At 41.8% G+C, this 22,856-nt stretch overlaps 2 protein-coding genes across 7 annotated transcripts in view; one reads left to right on the top strand and one right to left on the bottom strand.

Annotated features, from left to right (window-relative positions):
* The window catches only part of FAM81A (family with sequence similarity 81 member A), a 75,361-nt gene that overhangs the window by 4,576 nt on the left and 47,929 nt on the right, over nt 1-22,856 (top strand). For 3 of the 6 annotated variants that reach the window (XM_004452865.3, XM_012523075.2, XM_071214223.1), the window contains 2 exons: nt 16,600-16,695; nt 17,651-17,924. In XM_004452865.3, the coding sequence (XP_004452922.1) occupies nt 16,676-16,695; nt 17,651-17,924 (294 nt within the window). In that variant the 5' untranslated portion in view covers nt 16,600-16,675. The remainder of the gene's footprint in view (nt 1-16,599; nt 16,696-17,650; nt 17,925-22,856) is intronic. The other 3 variants (XM_071214224.1, XM_071214225.1, XM_058294285.1) reach the window with 1 other exon arrangement.
* LOC101411699 (large ribosomal subunit protein eL34-like) lies at nt 5,550-5,960 on the bottom strand. Its single transcript, XM_058290224.1, has one exon. It carries the CDS (start codon nt 5,958-5,960, stop codon nt 5,550-5,552), a length of 411 nt encoding a protein of 136 aa, XP_058146207.1.

A 22,856-nucleotide genomic window follows, 5' to 3' on the forward strand; every position in this document is an offset into this window, starting at 1 on the left:
TGGAGATGTCATTACCTTTTATGGCATCCATCTTACCTCAAAGCCAACAAGAATAGTTAATGAGCAATGAGCATTTAGCCTATGCTTAGCACTGTGGTTCACTTGGATTATGTCATTTTGTCCTTCCAACTCTGTGAGGCACATATTTTTATTATTCCAGGTATGGAGGTGAAAAAATTGAAGTATAGAGAAATTAGAATAACTTAAGTTAGTCACCAATTGTTAAGTAGTAGACCACAGAAAGGAACCCTGGCATTCTGATCGTAGAGCGCCACTTTTTTTTTTTTTTTCAGATTTATTTATTTCTCCCTACCCCCTCATTTTTGCACTTTGTCTGTTCGTTTTCCTTTTAGGAAGTACGGGGAACTGAACCTGGGGCCTCCTATGTGGGAGGGAGGCACCTAATCGCTTGAGCCACCTCTGCTTCCTTCTTTGTTGTGTCTCATTATGTTTTCCTCCTTGTGTCTTTTGTTGCATCATCTTGTTGTGTCAGCCTCTCATGTCAGCTACCTCTCTTGCTCATCTGCTACAGGAGGCACCAGGAACCAAACCTGGGACGTCCCTTGTGGTAGGCAGGAACTCAGACACTTGAGCCACATCTGCTTCCCGAGCCCCACTTTTAACTGTGGTTTGCTTGGGCCTCCCAGATGCATTCAAATCTACTTTCCCAGCTCTGACCTCTCTCCCAGATTCCTTTGAGTTGCGTTAGTTGTCCTGCCTCCTTGGTCTCCTTTGAGCCGAAACAGTTTCCTCAGTTGTTTTTTTGCTTGTGTAACCATGATGTTTTGAAGGAGACAGGCCAGTTGTTTTATAATATGTCCTTTAATTTGGGTCTATCCAATGTTTTCTCACAATTAGATTCAGGTAATACATTTTTAGGTGGACACGCCCCAGGGACGATGGGGTCCCTTCTCAGTGGTACTGTTACTCTCTCTAACCTGTGCTTGAATGCTTGGGTTTAGTCTGACTTTCTCATCTTCACTTTCCTGCATCCAGTTGGTCATCCAGGGCTGAAGGTGCTTCCCGCACAGTCTCTCTCAATTTGTTCCTTCCTTCCTACTGCCTCTCTTCTGTTCCAGGCAGTTGTAGAATCAAGGCTTCGGTACGCTTGGCTCAGTCTCCTGTTCCTGCCTTGTCTTTCACCACCTCATCAAAAGGAATCTGTGCCCCTGATACTATTCACTCACCAGTGCTTCTGCTCTGTCTTCCCTCCGCTCTTTCTCCTGCTGTTCCTTAGAGGACCTCTGCTTTGCGTTTACATAGCCTACCCCTTTGGATGTCCAACTCAAACACCTGTTCCTTAGATGCTTTTCCTGTTGCCCAGGTCAGGGGGACGCTGCCTTCCACCCGTGGTAATTCCTGGTTTATATCACTCAGTGGCACTCACCAGCTTCTTAGTTCTTGTGCCTTGTTTGTTTTATTCCCCAATTGAACTGAAGCTCCTTGAGTGCATGGACTGTGTCTTGTTCAGCACTGTAGAGGCTCGATGGATATTTGTTGACTGACTTAAACTACCTGATTAAAATTAGTAAGTGAACGTACAGGGAGCCCTTCTGGTTGTCTGCTGGCATCTGCCATGCGATGGGGGACGTGAGGATCATGCCTTACCCCCAGGAGTCAAGTGGGTGTTAGTTCAAAATAGGATCTTTTAGCAAAACTAAGTAATTAGAAAAGATACTTCCATTTTGTCAGCGGAATAAATAATTTTTCCCTGATGGTATCCTAACTTAGTGTATATGTGTCAAGACAAAGGACGTATTTGATTAAAAAAAAAAAGAATAGAGAAACCTAGTATAGATATAGCATATTAAGAAATGGCCCATCTATCTTCACACCCCAAATGAGCAACCGACGGTGAGAGCAGCGTTTCCCAGGCTCACACCCTCCCTCCCAGCCCGGGAACCACCTGTTTCTCTCCTCTTCTTGGTCTGGCCCCTTCTTCCTGCCTTGCTCTCCACTAGTATTGCCCTTCCTCCCTCCATGCACACTCTTTCTCCTCTTCTACCTTATTTCGTTCTTTCTGCATGTTCCTTTTTCTTAACAACTCTTCTGTTTTCTTCCCTCTCCCCATACTGGTAGTTTTATTTTTTGGCTTATTGGATGTGTTTTTATGTTCCATTTGTTTTTAATATCAAAGCAGATGATTTTTGAAAAAAAAAAAAGATGCATCTACATTTGCTTTGTGCTTCTCTGAGGTCTTTTGATGATTTTTCCCATTTTGTTGAAAATAAAATGATTTGAACATAATTATGCCTTTCTGGTACCCCAGAAAAGAAACTGAAATATGCTGGTTGGCAAACATCAAAAGGCTTGATTTTTTTTAGTCGCTGCTAAGGCAAAATGGGTATTTTCTGTCAGAAGTCAGATTTTAGGGTGGTGAGTTGTTGAGGTCACGGGCCCACACCCCAAGGCATGTCGGTGCTTGCTGGATGATGGCCGGCTTTGCTCTCCCCTTGGTGCTTTTGTGGAGATGGCATCCTCTGTGGATGAGGGAGCTACAGAAGCAAAGGGGAGAGATTCTGCTGCTGTCACTGAGTGTGGCTTAAATAAAAAGTGTGTTTATGTGGGAGAGAATGTGCGGGGGTTGCTTTCACATTATGGAATTCTTAAAATTGTTTAACCGGGAAGATGTTATTCAGAAACCCCTGGTGACTTCAGCTTATTTTTTGTTTATTTCAGACTATTCCCCCCCCTCCCATTTTTAATTATCTCTGGAAGACTTCAGGAGTCCTCCTCTGCTCTTTCTAAAATGGTTATAAAATTAATGTGCTGAACTCAAGCCATTACTCCAGATAAAAGAGTCTCTCAGAGCCTCCAAAGCTAAGCTGAGAAATCCAGCCCCCTCCCTCTGCCTATGAGAAAAAGAGCATAGACTGGAGGCTGAAGCTTTATTCCAGGTCCACATGCTTAGCTTTTCAGTCAGAGCTTCCCATAGGATGGATCCCAAAAATCACAACTAGGATTCTGTCTGCGTGACTACCCAAACGCCTGGCTTCCCCTCCTCCTTAGGAGCCTTGGTGCAATCTGGGGGTGTAGGTAGAGAGGTAGTAGGTAGGGAGTTTACACTGGCTTTTAATAACATTTTTTCTGTTCCAGCTGTTGCACTTGGCAGAGTCCCTTTTTAACAATTGGTAATGTGTCTTCTCTAATGCTAGAAAGAAAAGTTGCCAAATATAGCTGTTGGTCAAAATAGAGTGCCCTGAAATAATATTAAGACACCCCTCTTGGTGTGTGTGAGTGCCTGCACACACTGTTGGGCAACCTGAGTCAGTCTGCCTGGCTCCAGCTGGAGAGAGACCTTGAGTCAGCACCAGTATGTCATTTGGGCAGAGCAACTCAATAATTAAAACGATGGGCTTTACCAAATTAGAAAAACAGAAAGCAAACAAGCAGATACTCCTGAGCATCTGTGAAGATTCCCTGTGCTTAGGCTACGTGGATGTTACCGATTCAAAATCATTGTGGTCCTTGGGACCCAAAGCAGCTCAACCGGGGAGACACAATCCATGAAAAGTTCAAATAACAATAGAAGATTTAAATAGCATTTCAAAATAGCTGTTATTAATAGAAGAGAACAAAAACCGATCTGTTTTTGTCGGGGTTCTTCTAAAAACGTTAACATCATTCTAAGCTGTGGGGAGTGGAGTAAAGCAGCATCAGTGGCTATTCCTTGCATCCTGGTGTTACCAGCCTGTGTGTTAGTCTGTCTGGACCTGACAGTGGCCGTGTGTATGTTGTAGATTTGTGGATCCATCCAGTGATGTGGTAAACCCTGCGCTGGCTTGGAAGGCCATGGGAAATGCTTTGAGCGTTCTGAAGTTCATTTTTTATGGATCAGAAACACAGCCACCCTTCACTTTTACCCTTGGTGAATGTGATAGAAGGGAAAAAAAGTCTTACAAAGTGAAACCAAGGACATTTTCACAAAGGCATTAGAAATATCTGCCCTGGGACCCCGTGGAGAGACTCACACTCTCCCTGAAATGCAAGGCTTTGAAATGCTGTGCTGGTGGCATCCACAGGACCACTGGACCTGTCCCTGAGCCCCGGTCCCCTGATGCTTGAAAATGCAGGGCTTCGAGGAGGGCACCAGGTAACACCTTGGTATGTGCCCACAAGGGAACGTGGCTAGGGAAGAAATGAACAGCAACTTTATTTTAGCTGAACCATGTGGTCTTTTAAACTCAGGATCAGGCTTGTCTCTTGGTTTTGATAGCTATAAATGAGCAATTTCTGTGTTTTTTTTGTCCAAAGGTTCATTCTTTTATTCAAGAAGTATTTATTTAAATTTAATAGCATACTTATTAAAGAACCTTTTTTAAAAAAGAGCATTTTGAAAATAAGGAAAAGTGAAATAAAATGTACCCAAATGGTCGTGATTTACATTTTGATCTATTTCTTTTTACTGTTTTAAAAAATATTGTTGTAATGGTATTTGTAACACCGTAACCCCTGTTATACTCTCCTCAAGACAGCTGAGGGATTTCTGGGTTGTTAGGGTAATGTATGATGGAGAAACCTGTCAGGCAGTGTCAAGTAAGCTTCATTTGCCACTGGCCTAATGTATCCAAAGAAGGATGCTTTGGTGTGAGAATGCCGGGTTTCTTAGAGACCATGTAAAGCCTTATAAAATGCTCCGTCCTTCGAGGACATACCCAAATTTCTCCCAGATCCACCTCATAACCATAATACCATCTACATCCTTAAATATGCTAGCCCAGCATATTCCTTCCAAGGACTGCTCACCTCTTCTCCACTATTGAGGGTAGGGAAGGTGGAGCTTCCTATTAAGAGGTGGACAGGGCATGCTTATTTGTTTGTTTTCATTTCCTTTGCACATAATTTGGAGGCATTCTCCCATTTGGAGCCCTATGGTTAATTTATGGAAAACTCCTCCCATTATCAATCCTGCCTTTTTGTCAATTCAGATGCTTTGGCTTTGGAAACTAGGCATCCTGGCCTCTGTTGTGCAGCCCTCTTCCTTCTCCTTTTACCTAGAATAAGTGATTAACCCAGATGCCAACCCTTCACAATACTGAAGCACTTCCAGCAATTTGGCTTAGGGGTGGGGTAGAGAGACAACTGTAAAGGTAGCCTCAAGTCTACAGAAGCATCCATGCAGGGAAAGAGTGGCTCAGACAGGGGAGGGATTTGTGGCTGTGCACACAGAGGGTGGAGGTTGCCTTGCCCTTGCCCGTGGGGTCTCCCACCCATCCATCTCTGCTGGCCTCTTTTTTTTTTTTTAAGATTTATTTTATTTATTTATTTCTCTCCCTCCTCCCCCCCACCCCCAGTTGTCTGCTTTCTCTGTCTATTCGCTGTGTGTTCTTCTGTGACCACTTCTATCCTTATCAGCGGCACCAGGAATCTGTGTCGCTTTTTTTTTTTAAGACTTATTTATTTATTTATTTCTCTCCCCTTCCCCCCCACCCCGGCTGTCTGTTCTCTGTGTCAATTTGCTGCGTCTTCTTTGTCCACTTCTGTTGTTGTCAGTGGCATGGGAATCTGCGTTTCTTTTTTTTTTTTCCTCAAAAAAGCTTCGTATTTTTTTATTTAGCTTTCTGACTCTGTGCTTGGGCTTTCAACACTTTCACAACGATTTTCTGCTCCTCAATCAGGAAAGCATGCTTGATCCTGTCACGGACACACTTGGCACACATGGAACCACCATAGGCTCTGCTGACATGTTTTTTTGTTTTAGATAACCTCGTAAGAACTTTAGGTCTCCCAGCACGAACCCCTCGAAGTCGACCTGGGCACACACCACATGCAGATTTTGGTGCTTTTCCAACCTTCTTGGTATAAAGATAAACAATTCTATTACCAGGGGTCCTGGATAGCCTAGTTTTGTTAGAAGCAGTATTGTAGGTTAGCCTACGACGGTATGTCAAATGCTGGACCATTTTGAATGCCTCTAGAAGACGTCCCTGGAAGAGCTGTGTTTCTTTTTGTTGCGTCATCTTGTTGTGTCAGCTCTCAGTGTGTGCGGCGCCATTCCTGGGCAGGCTGTACTTTCTTTTGCGCTGGGCGGCTCTCCTTATGGGGCACACTCCTTGCGTGTGGGGCTCCCCTACGTGGGGGACACCCCTGCGTGGCATGGCACTCCTTGCGTGCATCAGCACTGTGCGTGGACCAGCTCCACACGGGTCAAGGAGGCCCGGGGTTTGAACTGTGGCCCTCCCATGTGGTAGGCAGACGCCCTATCCATTTAGCCAAGCCTGTTTTCCTCTTTTGGCTTCTAAGAGGACTGGCTCTGGGTTGGGCGAGCTCCTGTGAGAGTAAGGGAGGGTAGTGGGAATATGGCGTGGTGGCAGTGGTAGGAGTGGTGGAACTTAACATTTGCAGGGTCTTTTAAACTTGTTAATTAAAATGTTTGTGCCACCTAAGTTTTGGTGCCATAGAGCATAGTTCTGGCTTCAAGCCCTGGTCATGATTCTATATAATATTTATTATAAGTTCTGTTTCAAATCTTGCTTTAAAAAACATTATAGTTAGTATATAAATATTTTCCATATTATTTCATAGTCATCATAACCATTATTTTAAGTAGCTGTTGATACTCCTTTCAGTAGATGTGCCATGTTTTAGTCAACCTCACTTCCATTGTTGTTGTGGATATTGGGTATTCAAGACATATTTTGACAATTTCTTAGCAGTGGAATTACTGGGCTATGGGGTTTGTGTATCTTCAACTTGACTAGATATTGAAGATTGCTTTCTAAAGTAGTGATACCACTTCACATTCCCTTTGGGGTTCCTGTTCCATATTCTTGTCACTACTTGATCTTGTCAGATCTGATTTTTGCCAGTCTGATGGGTGTGAAATGGCATTCCTTGTGATTTGAAATTTAATTTCCCTAATTCATAGTGAGGTTGAGCATCTGGAAACAGATTTTCTTCCTTGTTTCTTTCTTTCTTTTTGGTGGAGAAGCAGATTTATTTTATAACTTGCCTCCACTGGCCAGAACAGAGCCAATGTTCTGAAAAATTTGTGAAAGTTCTTATTCTTTTTTCAATATTATTTTGAGGTTTCCTAAACAAGGCAACCATTTGGAAGTCTGTTAAATGATTTAAAAGTGAGGTTATAAAATGATTATCTTACTCCCATTGAACAGAACTATGTACCCTGTGTGATTTGGGGTCGGGATCCTCGCTGATAACTACTTGCTGAGTGCCGGTGATTGTCACTTGGCTGATCTCACCTGTGTTCTGTTGGTTAGAAGCAAGTTACAGGCCCCACCTGTGCTCAAGGGGAGGAGTCACACAAGGCATGACACAGGAGGACGCTCTGCTTGAACAGGTGCCATGATCATCACGTTTCAGCTTCATGGATTTAGACTTTCAGCATTGCTAGTGCTGACCCATCTAAGTCCAATTCCTGTCAGAGGTGTGATTCCAACATATTAATTCACAATGAGAAAAGCAGCTGGCAGATAGACTGTGGCTAATGTTTGCCGAGTGCTGCATGCTCTTTTTAGGCACATCCACATAGGAAGCCGAATGATGTGTTTGGTAAATGTGGGCTCAGAACAAGAAGAGTATCTTAATGGCTAAGATTAAGGTAGTCATTGGCCCACAGGAGCCTAATGCATCCCTCTCCACTACAGAACTTTTTCTGCTGCTCCAGATTCTTAGGTTCCTGGAAACACCAATACGTTTCATCTCTTTAAACTCCGTTTTTACTAGATCTGCTGTGTATTCCATCCCCCTCTCTCACTGCAAATTCATTGTCTAGTCAGAATATAAGTCAACTGATTAAGTTCAACCTTGTGAAGTACCTTGAGTTCAGTCACCTATTCTTGAGAGACATTCATCCTGCAAACACTTAGTGAGCAGCTGCTAGGAGCCAGGTGCTTAGGATATGGCTGTGGGCAATGTGACTTCTCACAGAGCTCACAGGATAGAGCCAAAGACCGACACCGAACAGTAATCACCACTGTGAAGTGTGTTTGTCTCATTTTGATTGTGAGTGTCGGCAGTCTGTTATGATAGATCATCTTTACAGATCTGCTGATTTCATCCTTTCTTGATTCTTCAAATGTCATTTTGAGAGGCTCACCTTAACTTCAGTTTTGAAAGTAGTTTGCAATCTGCCCCACTGAATTTTTTTTATACTACCAGTGCCATTTTTTAGGAAAAAAAAGAAATAACAAGATACCAAAAATAAGATACCAAACTGTGATTATAGGGAAGCAGATTTGGCTCAACTGATAGAGCACCTGCCTACCACATGGGAGGTCCAAGGTTCAAACCCTGGGCCCCCTGACCTGTGTGGAGCTGGCCCACGCGCAGTGCTGATGCGCGCAGGGAATGCCCTGCCATGCAGGGGTGTCACCACCACGTAGGGGAGCCCCATGTGCAAGGAGTGTACCCTGTAAGGAGAGCCGCCCCATGCAAAAAGGGGCAGCCTGCCCAGGAGTGGTGCTGCACACATGGAGAGCTGACGCAGCAAAATGATGCAACAAAAAGAGACACAGATTCCTGGTGCCACTGACAAGAATCCAAGTGGACACAGAAGAACACACAGTGAATGGACAGAGAGAGCAGACAAAGGGGGTGGGGAAATAAATTTTAAAAAATAATAATAAACTGTGATTATAAATGGTGTTTCATTGTAAATGTCCATCAGAAAAGGCTTGCTAAATATTGTGGCATATGCATTCAATGGAATACTATGCAGGCATTAAAAATGGTGATGCTGGGGAAGCGGACTTGGCCCAGTGGTTAGGGCATCCGTCTACCACATGGGAGGTCTGCGGTTCAAACCCCGGGCCTACTTGACCCGTGTGGAGCTGGCCCATGCACAGTGCTGATGCACGAAAGGAGTGCCGTGCCACACAGGGGTGTCCCCCACGTAGGGAAGCCCCATGCGCAAGGAGTGCGCCCCGTAAGGAGAGCTGCCCAGCGTGAAAGAAAGTGCAGCCTGTCCCCCAAGTGCAGCGGCAAGGACCGAGAAGGAATGAGGGTCCAACAGTGAGCCCCTGATACTAATGACTATGCTTGTGAGCCTATATGCCTGAAATAAGAACAAGGCCTAGAGCAGCACTGTGCCTGGGAATTTCCTCCTGACAGCCTTCATGTTACTCAAATGTGGCCAGTCTCGAAGCCTAACTCAGCATCTAAATGCAATGCCTTCCCCCCAGCGTGGGACATGATACCCGGGGATGAGCCTCCCTGGCACCGAGGGATCACTATCAACTAACAACTGATAATGCAACTGGAAAATGACCTTGAATTGAAGGTTCGATGTGGATCAGCAGAATATCCCTGTCTACATAGAATAATATGACTTTAAAATGCTGTTTGATCTAATGTAAGGGGGAAATAGAAAGGAGAAATGAGTTTATATGGCTATGAGTCTCTAAAAAAAAAAAGAGTCTGGAGGCTGTCAGAAGGATTGCCCTTATGCACAACTGAGCAGAGTCTAAGAGACAGATAAAGTAGATACAATCCCCAGGTATTGGTTCCTTTGAGGGCTAAAGGGACCCACGGGTTCTATGGTCATGGCAGATAGGGTTCACTGCCATGTCAGATGGCCCTTCTTTGGAGCTGGTGTTTCTGCGTGATGAAACTGGACCCAGAGGGGATCTCTTTTCATAAGACTATCATGCTACTTTACTGGAATTGTAGTTGGTATTGGGGTTTAAGATATATTTAGGGGATTGAATCTTTTTACTGACAATATGATAGCCAGGCCCTGAGCCTCAACAGACTCCAGCTCCTACAATCTGATTTATTGGACTCACCTCACTCAGCTAAGATGGAGTTGAAGAAGGACAACCACCACACCATGGAGCCTAGAGTGCCTACAACTGAAAGCAGGAGGATTGCATCCAGTAACCATGTGGAATCTGAGCCTCCTCTTGACATAGAGGTGCAACGGATGCAACCAATCCAAGGACCACAGAGAAAAGGTGGCATTGGAGTGGGAAAAGTGGACATGGTGGTTGATGGGTATGGGGAATGGCAGGAAGAGATGAGATGTGGAGGCGCCTTTGGGACTTGGAGTTGCCCTGGATGGTGCTTCAGGGGCAATCACCAGACATTGTAAATCCTCCCAGGGCTGACTAGATGGAATGGGGGAGAGTGTGGGCCATGATGTGGACCAATGACCATGAGGTGCAGAGATACCCAGAGATGTACTTACCAAATGCAATGGATGTGTCATGATGTAAAAAAAGAAAGTGCAGCCTGCCCAGGAATGGCGCTGCACACACAGAGAGCTGATACAACAAGATGACGCAACAACAACAACAACAATAAAAAACACAGATTCCTGTGCCACTGACAACAACAGAAGCGGACAAAAAGAACACGCAGCAAATTGACACAGAGAACAGACAACGGGGGGAAAGAGGAGAGAAATAAATAAAAATAAATCTTCAAAAAAAATTGCGATGCTTATCTTTATATATTGATGTGGAACTATGTTAATGCTATAGTGTTAATTAGAAAATGAAAGGTACACATAATATAAAAGTATATTTCATTTTTAGAAGGGAAAATATATGTATTCTGGAAAGAGATCTTAAAAATGTAAATTGAAATATTAACAGTGACAGCTTCTGAGTGGTGATTTTCACTTTATTCTCTGCACCTTTATGTAGAGCCTAAGTTTTAATACTATATTACTTTATTAATCACAAAAGCTTTTCTCAATTTAAGAAAAGGTGTTTCTTAAAATGTTCCAAATTTCTTCAAACAAAATTTCTGGGCTGCAAATTATTCTTTTTCTGTATGGGCTCTGATTAAAAAAAAATTTTTAAAAATAGCTCGTTTCAATTTGCGATAACCTCAGCACACTGGGATGCCAGCAGCAACAGCTTTGGCTATATGAAAGGGTTATAGCAGGTACCTAATAATTTTTTCCACTAACCCCAGGCAGTAAGCAATATGTTACCTTTTCAGAAAAAAACAATTGAGTATTCTTTGCCCACACCTTTTACATAAAGCCATACATTTTCTATCAGATGTGTGTGCAGGGAGACTAGCTGCGGAAGAGGAAAGACCCAGGTCTTATCGGAAGCTTATTCGCTGCCTGAGGGCTGGAGTTTGTGCTGGATACTGGACTTGCCTCCCTGTGGGGAATGCCTTCTGATGGAAAGGCTGAGGCCCTGGGTTCAAATCCCTGCTCTGATCTTTCCAGCCTAGTAATGTTGTGCCAGTTACTGAACATTTCTAAGCCTCAGTGTCCTCTGGTAAATAGAGATGATAAGAGTAGTCCCTTCACAAAAGAGTATGTGAGGATGAATTAAATGAATTCATATAGATGTGTTTCACCAGTGCCTGACACAGGGTAAGCCCCCCAGAAGTGCTGGCAGCTATTATTTACATGGTTCCCCACTCCAACAAACAGGCCACCTGCTGAGATCATGCAGTTCATCAGTGGGCAAGCCAGTGTTACATGAGGGTTTTTCTCTGACCCCACCACTCATGTTTTCCAGGGTAGAAAAATTTGTTGGGCTGTAGTTATGAAAAGAGAATGAGAGAAGGGAAAGGAGAGAGAGTGGAGGGAAGGAAAATAAACAGTGAAAATGAGAAGAGAAGGGAAAGGGAAAAGAAAACAAATGCAGAGTAACCAATGGCAGAAAAAGAGAAATGAAATCAAGAGAGGAAGCAGTGAGAAAGAGAGGGAGAGTAGCCGGAAGAGAGTGGGGGAGAGACAAAAGAAGAGGAAGGAGAGGAATAAAGACGCTCCAGGTGAGCTTTCCACCTCTTCCTTCCTAGGGGAGATCCCATCCCATTGCTGGCAAAATTCCTAGTCAAGCCTACAGCACCTTGGGCCTGCATCTACCGTGTGACTCTTCTGGCTTCTCCCTACCTGGGATGCCCCTGAATCTTGCCTTCCACCACCCTTGAGTCTCGCAATGGCCAGATTATGGCTCTTATGGCTCTTAGGATAAGATCCAAAGGCCTGAGCATGAGTTAGAGTACAACTCCCACCTGTCTTTGCAGGCACTTCTCCGACTGTTCTCTAGCCTTTATCCTTTCATTCTATTTTTATTATTTTATTTTATTTTATTTTTTTTGTTTTTTGTTTTTTTTTATTCTATTTTTAACTATAAGGAAATGGCTTTTATTCACCATAAAATTACAACCACTTTATTCATAAGTGCTTTGCCTATTTTTAAAAAAAATTTCTGACACTCAGTAGAATATTATATTTTAATAGTACACTGAAAAACTGCTAGTTTTTATGTGATTGATATTTCATTTTTCAGTAGAAATTGTCATTTTATTAAATTCACATATAATTTTACATTAAAATGGTATTGTAGAGGGTGGCGGATATGGCTCAAATGATTGGGCTCCTATCTACCATACAGGAGGGTCCAGGGTTTGATTCCTGAGGTCTCCTGGTGAAGGTAAGCTGGCCTGCACAGCGAGCTGGTCCGAGTGGAAAGCTGGCCCATGCGGAGTGCTTGCCTGCGTGGCGTGCTGGGCTGCACAGGAATGCTGGCCCGCATAGGAGTGCTGTCCCACGTGGAGAGCTGGCATAGTGAGGTGACACAACAAATAGAGACACAGAGGGGAGACAATAAGAGACGCAGCAGACCAGGGAGCTGAGGTGACACAAGAGATTGAGCACCTCTCTCTAACTCCAGAAGGTCCCAGGGTTGGTTCTTGGTACTGCCTAAACAGAAGACAAGCAGACATACAAGAACACACAGTGAATGGGCACAGAAAGCAGACAGCAAGCCCAAAAAACAATGGGGAGGGTATGTGTAGTAAATAAATACTATTAATTTTTAAAAAGGTATTGTAGGTATTTCTTCAACCCAATATCAAATTATTTATAAAACATAATTGGTTGGTATTAATAATGTCTCCTTTTGTCATTAAAATGCCACATAAATATGTCTTTTTTTGCTTCTCCTTTCTTCACAGAAGCCTCATGATCAGATAATTATTTTGTTTAGATAATAGCATTTCCTTTTACTCTTATGGGAATCCCCACATTTTTGATATACTGTATATTTTGGGCACTTTAGTTTTTCTTACTTTTTCTTATTTCTTTCAAGTCTTCTCTCCTTATTTTGCTTATCTGTCCCTTCCCTTAGTAACAGTGAGACATGGCACAATCAAAATAGCATATAACCCAGACCTGCCCAATGAGATTGTAGACCTACTTATAATATTAGAGATCAGACGTTTAAATGTACAAGAGATGATAATCTAAGGCAGGTAAACCAGATCTAACAATGGGAAGATCTGGAAACAATCTCTGCAAAGTTACTTAAACCATTTAATTATTAATTTTTAATTCTCATTGATCTGGCAAAGAATTTTCAAATGTTCCCTGTAGTTGCTCTTTATTTACCTAACAAATCCTTGCCACATTCGTGCAAAGGCACCATTTCTGAAGAGATATCAATTGGTGTAAATTCATGCCACAGGAAATTTCTGTCATAGAGAATGCAATGATGGGTACTCACTAGGTACTCGATAATAGGAAGGTTGTTGATGAAAAACAGTTTCAGACTATCAGTGGTGTATAGACTTCTTTTTCAGAAAGTTGACTGGTTGGGCTTCTGTAGCACAGGCAGGATGATTCCAGAGAAGGGAATTTCCGAAAGTCTCCAGTTTTTTACAGATATTTATTTAATGTCTAATGTTTGGGATGCATGACCAGTAAAGAACTAGACTTTTAAACTAAACCATATTCTCTGATGCGTCTATTCCTGCATTTTCTTATCCTGGAATACTAGTCATTTACTTATTAACAAACATGCATGGGTTTTTTTGTGTCAGCTCTATATCTATTAAGATTAAAAATTTTTTCTATTATGAAAACATGTACACAATAGAACATGTCCCATTTTACCCACTTTCAAGTATACAATTCAGTGGGATTAATCAGATTCACAATATTGTGCTACCATCACCACCATCCATTACCAAATCTGTGCCATCACCCCAACAGAAACTCTGTACCCAATAAACATTAACTGTCTAATCCCTACCCTCACCCTCACTCCTGGTACCCTGTAATCTTCATTCTGTCTTTGTCAATTTGCATATTCTAGTTATTTATTATAAGATCATACAGTTTTTGTCCTTTTGTGTCTGGCTTATTTCACTCAAAGTCATGTTGTCAAGTTTCATCCATGTTGTAAGTAGCAAAGTTTTGCTATTTACAACATTTACATGGTAGCATGCTATTAAGATTTGAAAGCGCTTTTAAGGAACAAGTCGTTTAGAGGGGGAGACAGACCAGAGGATAGCTAGAAAGAATAGAGCCCAATAAGTACAGAAAGACCTCCAGAATAAAGACTGAAGAAATACAAAAGAGGGAGCCATTTTATTCCATTAAGAGGTAATGAGGCTCCAAAGGATTGCTATGAGCTTTCTAGGCAGGCAGGGCTGGGAAGGGCGTTTCTGATAGAGCATGCCAGCAAAGGCATGATGGCAGAAGGTACATGACATCTTCAAGAGTAGTGGTAGGTGGGGTGCCAGTAGGGTTGGTTAGAGTTAACTGGAGAAGGTGAGTATGATGAGAAGTGACCAAACATGAGGCTGGAAAATGGTTAGACCATAGTGTGTTGAGAGGAAAGGAAGTGGGGTTAGTGTTAGAGTGTTTAGGAGAGAAGTGAAGTTGTGGAAGGCTCTCTCCAGTCTCTACTTTGGGAAACCCTACTCATTCCAATCAGTTCTTCCCTGTCCTAGCAGCTATCCAGGAAAAATTAACCCTCTTCTTTTTTCTCCTCTTGTGTTTTCATTCATAGTAACAGCCACCCCTTAGTCAGCCAAAGGGGTGCTGATCCAAAATACTAGAAATCTGTTGGCTTTTATAAAGGGTATTTATTTGGGGTAGAAGCTTACAGATACAAGGCTATAAAGCATAAGGTACTTTCCTCACCAAAGTCTGTTGCCATGTGTTGGAGCAAGATGGCTGCCAACCTCTGCAAGGGTTCAGACTTCCTGGGTTCCTCTCTTCCCAGGGCTTGTGTCTCTCCGGACTCAGCTCCTCACCTCGCTCCACAAGGCCAGCTGTACACTATAAGGCAAATGGCTCATCTCTCCGCCCAGGGCCTCTGCTGTGTCCATTTGAGCTTTTACTCCTTTCTCTATGTGTTTACTTCCCAGGCTCCAGGATCAAAACTCCAACCTCCCTTCTCTGAGGTGTGGTTTCTCTGTGAGTCCCAACCCACCAAGGGGCTGGGGGCTCAACATCCTCCTGACTTAGTCCAATCAAAGCCTTAATCATTCTTTAATCAAGTAAGAGTGAAACCTCTGAATCCAATATAATCTAATATGCCCAGAGGAGTGGACCAGTTTACAAACATAATCTAGTATCCATTTTGGGAATTCATAAGCAATATCAAACTGCTCCAGCCACTTATCCCACTGTTTTATGGTTAGTTTAGGTGTCTTCTTCTCTAGTCTGCACAGCCCTTGAGAGAAGTTATTTTTGTCTGACCTTCTTTAGGTTACTTGGCTATGGAATAGATACCAAATAAATATTTCTTAGATTGGGTATTCCACAGATTAATATCTCAAGTAAAATATCTTACAACTTTCAAGTTGTAATATTCTAAAAATCTAAAAAATAGTATTTTCCCCACTGGCATAATTTTGTTTAGTCTAAAAGGCAGGAGCTGTTATCTTTGATGCTTAAGAACTCCTTGGACATAACTCGTCTGGCATGATTTACTTTTTTTCTTAAAAATAATTTGTTTGGAATTCAAATTTCTTTGTCTAGGAAAGTGAAGTATTCACATTTTGAAACTCCAAAAATAAAACACTGAAGAGATGATGCCAAAACAATGGTTTCAATCAGAAATGCTTTCTGAATCTAACATCTAAATGAGAACTAATTACTGAATCACATCCCAGTTACTAGGCATTCATTGTTTCAAGGCAATTAACAGCGTTATTGAGAAAGCTTGGTAATGAAACACTCTTGAAACGCTTCAATTTTGCTCAGATTTCTAATCAGTTGGGATGAGCAAATGTTCTTTATATGCAAGATGTAATATGAATGATATTTATAATAAAGTTTTAAAGTATTAATTATTTAAAGTATAATAAAGTTTTAAAGTTTTAAAGTATTAAAGTTTAAAGTATTAATATCATTCTCATTCTCTGAGTGGATAGGTAGCCTCCCTCAAATCAGAGCACATTAATTGTGTGCTATTTTTTTAAGAGTAATTTTTAATGTGCCATGGAATTTACTAAATTTGTTGTGATCAAATTTACTAAGGTAGTTTCCTGAAAATTGCTATAGAGAAGTACAAGATTGAATAAGCTTGTTAAAGAAATGATCTTGTTGCTGTAAATGTGGCTTCTCAAACTTGAGATGTGCACTTGGGATGAGGAACCTTTGGGAAACTCCGTTTAGTGGTTCTTGTTGATCTGTCTAGTGAGACTTAGCAATATTAATTTCAGAATCATTTTGATTTTGTTGGGTTCTCTTCCCTTTATTTGGAAACACTTGCTGTTTATTTCATATATAAGATATAAGGTATTTAGTAAAAATAACTGGTCAGTGTGTCAGCGTAATTGATCATTCACTTAATAACTTAATAATAAGCTTTTGAGGTCATTTAAGTTCTAGATATAAACTGCTAAATAATTTAATGTTTATTTTTTCAACAGATGTGAATTATTAAAAAGAAAATGGCCAATGGAGCACTACATTTCCTTCTCTTGTCACTGAGGAAAGGTATAATATATGGAAAATATGCATCTAAGGTATACTTTTTCTTTCCACCAATGCCATGGGGGTTGCCAGTGGGTGTGATGGTCATTATAAATGAAGCCTCACAGCTGTTAGATTATTAAGAATGGTTTCTAGCAAGGGTAAGAGATGCACTGTTCTCCAATGTGTAGGATGCTGGGGACCACTCATGATCCTGAGGGGTGGAGATTTCACAGTAGCCCTAGAGTAGGATTGTACTTCCTGTTAACAGCAAAATATAACTCTGGAGGCCTGGGGGATAATATCCCTGTTAACCCTTTTAAATCAGAAGTTGCAAGTTGGGGGTTTATAGGCCATAACTGGCCTACAGAATTACATTGCTTGGCCTGCATAATCTTGAATACTTTTAAAAAGTCTACATTTAAAAATCAGACGAATTTGCATACAAGTCTAGATTTCCTGGCTCTTCAAAATATCAGAAGAGCTGGAAAAATGGACTTATAGTCCCAGATGGTAACCCATGGGTGAAAGTGAACTGTGGCTCCCATTAGCTGGGGAATGCTATTTCCATTTCTTCAAAGTCCCCACCTCTTCTTGTTGAATCATACCAGGGTATACTCCACTCATTTATAAAGGTTGGCTGCCTGACCCCTGCAGGCATTTGAGTTTGGAAACCCTCCTTTAGAGGAAGGGAGAAGGAGGAGGGTATGTCAGGAGACTTTGTCAGTAAGCTTGATGTTGATCACATGGCCTTTATGGGAAACATCCTATACGCCCAATTCTGACGCCCTCTTATTCCGGACTCACTTATGTCTCTGGGCACAGTTGTTTACAGATGCTGTTTGGCTTGTGAAGAACAAAACCTTTGCGGCAGAAACCCTGCCTCAAACCCCACTGAGCTTGTAGGGACAGATAATTTGTATTTCCTTCCCTGGGAGGTCTTAAGACTCGCTTTCAGCCTTACTTTTTTCCAGTTAGCAACCCTCCTACCATGGTTCCCTTCCACAGGCGAGTTAGAACCATGCCCCGACACAGCCAGTCTCTGACCATGGCACCTTACTCCTCTGTGAGTCTAGTGGAGCAGCTGGAAGACAGGATCCTCTGCCACGAGAAGACGACCGCAGCCCTGGTGGAGCACGCCTTTCGAATTAAAGACGACATTGTCAACAGTTTGCAGAAAATGCAAAACAAAGGGGGAGGCGACCGCTTGGCCAGGCTTTTCTTGGAGGAGCACATCAGAAACATAACTGCCATCGTGAAGCAACTTAATCGGGATATCGAGGTAAGGTGTGGAAGCCAAGTGTACTGCTGGCCTTTCTGGAGGTCGCCAAGGCAGTTCCCACCTCTGAGGCAGTAATGAATTTAAACCAGAGCTGTCTCTTTTCTATTCTTAATGATCGCCAAGGGAACAGCTTGCACAAATATCCTGGTTAAATTTATTCCAGTACTTGATAACAGTTACTGTCACTGTTATTGATGTTTAACCTAAATTTACCTTGCTGATTATTAAATCCACTTTGTTTTATTTGGTTCTCAATGGAGAGAAAGAAGAACTAGTCAAATGGTTTCCCTGTAAAACCCTTTAGATCTCTGGAGACAGCTATTAAATCAATTACTGGGTCAGCCTTGGCTGCTTCAGATTAAATGTTTCTAGGTCAAAATGATTATTTATAAGTTTATTTTTCAAACAGTCTAGGTATTTGAATTACTTTTGGACTCCCTTTTTGTTGCTCTGTTTTTCTCCAAAATAGGTCCAATAAAAGGCCAATGTTTATTTTTAGAATTGTTAAATTGACTACTACTTACTGAGCAATCACAGAGACCACACAATTTAGTTCAAAAAGCTTAAGATCATTTAGTGCCTGGACTTCCGTCACTGTACAATATTAACATCCTTCTATTGTAATCTTAGAAGCTATGAATAAAAGATATGAATAAGAGAGAAATGCCTAGATCAAATAAAACCTTTGTTTTAAGTCATGGGAATTGGATATGCTTTCTCAAATTAAGCCTCATTTCTTTTTTTCCCCATTGTCAGATTTGTATTTAATTTTTTCACACTGAATTGAGGTATAATTTAAATGCCACAAAATTCACATGTTATAAGTATACAATTCAAGGAATTTTTTAGTAAATTTGTAGAATTGTATGACCATCATCACAGTTCAGTTTTAGAACATTTCTATCATCCCCCAAGAACTCACACAAGCCCATTTGCTGTCAATACCTACTGCCATTCCAGTCCCAGGCAACCACTGATCTGCTTTCTGTCTCTATAAATTTGTCTTTTCTGGATATTTCATATAAATGGAATCACACAATATGAACTATTTTGTATCTGGCTTTTTTTACTTAACATAATCTTTTTGAGATTCAATGTGTTCCAGCGTGTATCAGTAGTCGTTCCCTTTTATTCCAGATTGTATTCAATTGTATGGATATAGTACATTTTGTTTTCCCATTCATTGGTTGATGGACATTTAGATTACTTGCAGTTTTTAGCTATTATGAATAAAGCCACTATGAACATTTTTGTACAAGTCTTTTTGTGGACACATGCTTTCATTTCTCTTGGGTGAAATACCTAGGAATGGAATTGCTGGCTTTTATGATAAGCTTATGATTAATTTTTTCTTTCAAAATGCATTACTTTATTTCCTCATAAGACAGCCATGTGCTATAAACCTTAAGAATGTGACCATCACATTATTTCTTTAGTAAGCCCTGAGTCTTTCAGGAGCACTCCTAAAGCCTTCAGCTGATGGAGTCCTGCGGTGTCAAATATTAAAACTTTCTCCTCATCCACAAGTTCCTTTGATGTTTGGGTTATTGAGTACAAACTCACTGGATAACTTGTCTTCTGCATAGTCCAATTCTGTTCCTAAAGTGTTAGCTGTGCTTTTTTTTTTTGATGAATACTCTGACTCCATCTTGAACAACCTCTTCATTAGACTCTCCTTTTGTCTTCGTGTAATCTAGAGTATAAGAAAGTCCATTACAGCCCCTGGTTCAGGCACCAACTTTCACCCTACGTGTTTAGGCTTATCTTTAAGAAGCTGTTTTATCTGGTTTACTGCTGAAGGTATCAGGGCGAGGGCTGCCTGGGTGGGCTGCAACCTCCTCTTGCTCAAAGCGGTAACAGTGCCTGGACTAATGAAGCCAACATCTTGGCTGTCCCGGCACCCTGGTGCCTACGGCTGGAGCTCGGTCACCTCAGCCATGGACATGGTGGGCGCCGTGATTAACTTTTTAAGACACAGCCAAACAATTTTCCAAAGTGGAAAATCTACAATCCCATCAGCGATATTTCTGAACAATATTGAGCCTTTGATCTTTTTATTTTTTATATTTTCTTAAAGATTTATTTAATTCCCCTCCCCTCCCCTGGTTGTCTGTTTTCTGTGTCTTTTTGCTGCGTCTTGTTTCTCTGTCCGCTTCTGTTGTCGTCAGCGGCACGGGAAGTGTTGGCGGCGCCATTCCTGGGCAGGCTGCTCCCTCCTTCGCGCTGGGCGGCTCTCCTTATGGGTGCACTCCTTGCGCATGGGGCTCCCCTACGCGGGGGACACCCCTGTGTAGCAGGGCACTCCTTGCGCGCATCAGCACTGCGCATGGGCCAGCTCCACACGGGTCAAGGAGGCCCGGGGCTTGAACCGCGGACCTCCCATGTGGTAGACGGACGCCCTAACCACTGGGCCAAAGTCCGTTTCCCTGATCTTTTTAAAGAACCAACTCTTGGCTGTATTGGTTTTCTTCTATTCTTTTTCTGTTCTGTAGTGGTTTTTTTTTTTGTAAAGATTTATTTATTTTATTTTATTTCTCTCCCCTTCCCCCAGACCCTGGTTGCTGTTCTCTGTGTCTATTTGCTGCGTCTTCTTTGTCTGCTTCAGTTGTCAGCGGCACGGGAATCTGTGTTTCTTTTCGTTGCGTCATCTTGTTGTGTCAGTTCTCCATGTGTGCCGCACCATTTCTGGGCAGGCTGTACTTTCTTTTGTGCTGGGCGGCTCTCCTTACAGGGCACACTCCTTGCGCGTGGGGCTCCCCTACGCGGCACGGCACTCCTTGCGCGCATCAATGCTGCGCATGGGCCAGCTCCACACGGGTCAAGGAGGCCTGGGGTTTGAACCGCGGACCTCCCATGTGGTAGACGGACACCCTAACCACTGGGCCAAGTCCGCTGCCTGTTTTGTAGTTTATTGATTTTAACTCATATTATTTCATTCTTTCTGCTTGCTTTTGGTTTAGCTGGCTCTTTTAATTTCTTAAAGTGGAAAATCAGATTATTGATTTGAGACCTTTTTTCTTTTCAGATAATGATGTTTAAAACTATAAATTTTCCTCTCAACACTGCTTTAGCTGCATCCCATAAATTATGACTTGTGCTTTGCTTTCATTGAGTTCAAAATATTTTAAAATTCTCCTTGTGATTTATGTTTTGATCCATGTGTTATTTAGAAATATGTTGTTTAATTTCCAAAACTTTGGGCTTTTACCAAATTTATCTCTGTTGTAGATCTCTTATTTAATTCTGTTATGGTCAAATAACATGCTTTGTATACTTTCAGTCTCCTTAAATTTAATGAGACTTGTTTTGTCTGTCTTCTTACTTTGTTTCTGTCTTGTTCTATCAACTATTGAAATCTTCACCTATCATTGTTGAATTGTCTATTTCTTCTTTTAATTCTGTCAGTTTTTGTTTCATGTAATTTGAGGCTCTGTTTTTAGGTGCATAACATTTATAATTGCATCTATCTTTCTGATATATTGAACTTTCTATTATTACAAAATGTTCCTCTTTGACTCTAGTAATATTTTTCATCTTAAGGTTTATTTTTTCTGATATTAATATAGCTACCCCAGGTATCTTATAGCTCTTTGTTGGTATAGTTCATTTCCTTTTTTGGTAATTCTCACTTAGCTTGTGCCTTTTGGTCCTGGCCTACCACTTGGCTACCAACTTTCACTATTCTTTGAGATTCTTACATGTTTGCTAAGGAGAGGGATCTACTCAGAATTGTACCCTAAACAAAGTGCGTTTGTCTTCAGGGTTCTAAAATTCCCTTTCCATACTTCTTAGGATTTTTAAAGAAAAGGAATACGTGTTTGTTAGCAAGTGGACCTTTGTGTTCTGGGGGCTGCTTGCCCTCTATTCCAATTTCTTTTGGTAACAGAACTTTGATTTCCTTTTGGAGCTTACCTTTCTGCTTATGGATACAGACTAGGGTGGCCGTTAATCAAGGTGCCTTATCACCTCTTCAGCTAAAGGAGATTGGGACCCCTAACCCAGACTGGTGCTTTGGGATGCTTTTTTCCAGGAATTTGAAACCTGAGCAGGGAGATCTAAGATGGGAAATGGCAGGAGGGGGCACCTTCCCGGCAGCAGCTCTGCCTGTAGGATGCCATTCAATGCTGCCTGGACACTAGGAAATACCTTGTTTTGTGTCTTTTACTTAGTCTGAATCTCCAGCTGCCCTGTTGATTATGTACAGTTCTCCTCTGTATTTCTCCAATAAATTCTTCTCTTTCCTTATAGGTAGCCAGAGTCAAATTCAATTGCCAAAAACCAAAAAATTCTAATGACATTAGAGGGGCATAGAAAGATTAAGAGATTGCCATAGATAATTTACCTGTGTTTGGAAAGTGGTATCTATATTTGGAATGATCTTTTAAGTTTTATATTTGGGCACTAAAGCACTTTTATGCTAGAGGCTAAATAACTTGGCAGCCTTAGTTGGCAACTTCAACCCCAACTTAAAGTTTCAATATTTAAAAGGGTTGGAGATGTATGAGGGGACTGATGGCCCCCTAATGACAGAAATTTGTTCTCTCACAGTTCTGGGGGCTTGCTTGTCTGAAATGAAAGTGTCTGCAGGGCCATATTCTCTCTGATGGCTCTAGGGGAGGACCGTTCCTTGCCTCTTTCCTGGCTTCAGATGGTTGCCAGAGATACTTGAGGTTCCTTGGCTTGTGGCAGCATCACTTCAATCTCTGCCCCATTGTCACATGGCCTTTTTCCCTGTGTCCCTCTATGTCTTCTTATAAGGACACCAGTTATGGGAGTTTGGGCCTATCTTAACCAGCATGACCTCCTCTTAACTAATTGCATCTGCAAAGACCATTTTCCCAAATAAGGTCTCATTCCGAGGTTCTGGGTGGACATGAATTTTGTGGGGGACACTTTCACTTCTTCAACCCAGTACTTTTCATAAAGAGAGGA

This window comes from Dasypus novemcinctus, chromosome 3 (genome assembly GCF_030445035.2).
Source record: "Dasypus novemcinctus isolate mDasNov1 chromosome 3, mDasNov1.1.hap2, whole genome shotgun sequence".
Taxonomy (NCBI): domain Eukaryota; kingdom Metazoa; phylum Chordata; class Mammalia; order Cingulata; family Dasypodidae; genus Dasypus; species Dasypus novemcinctus.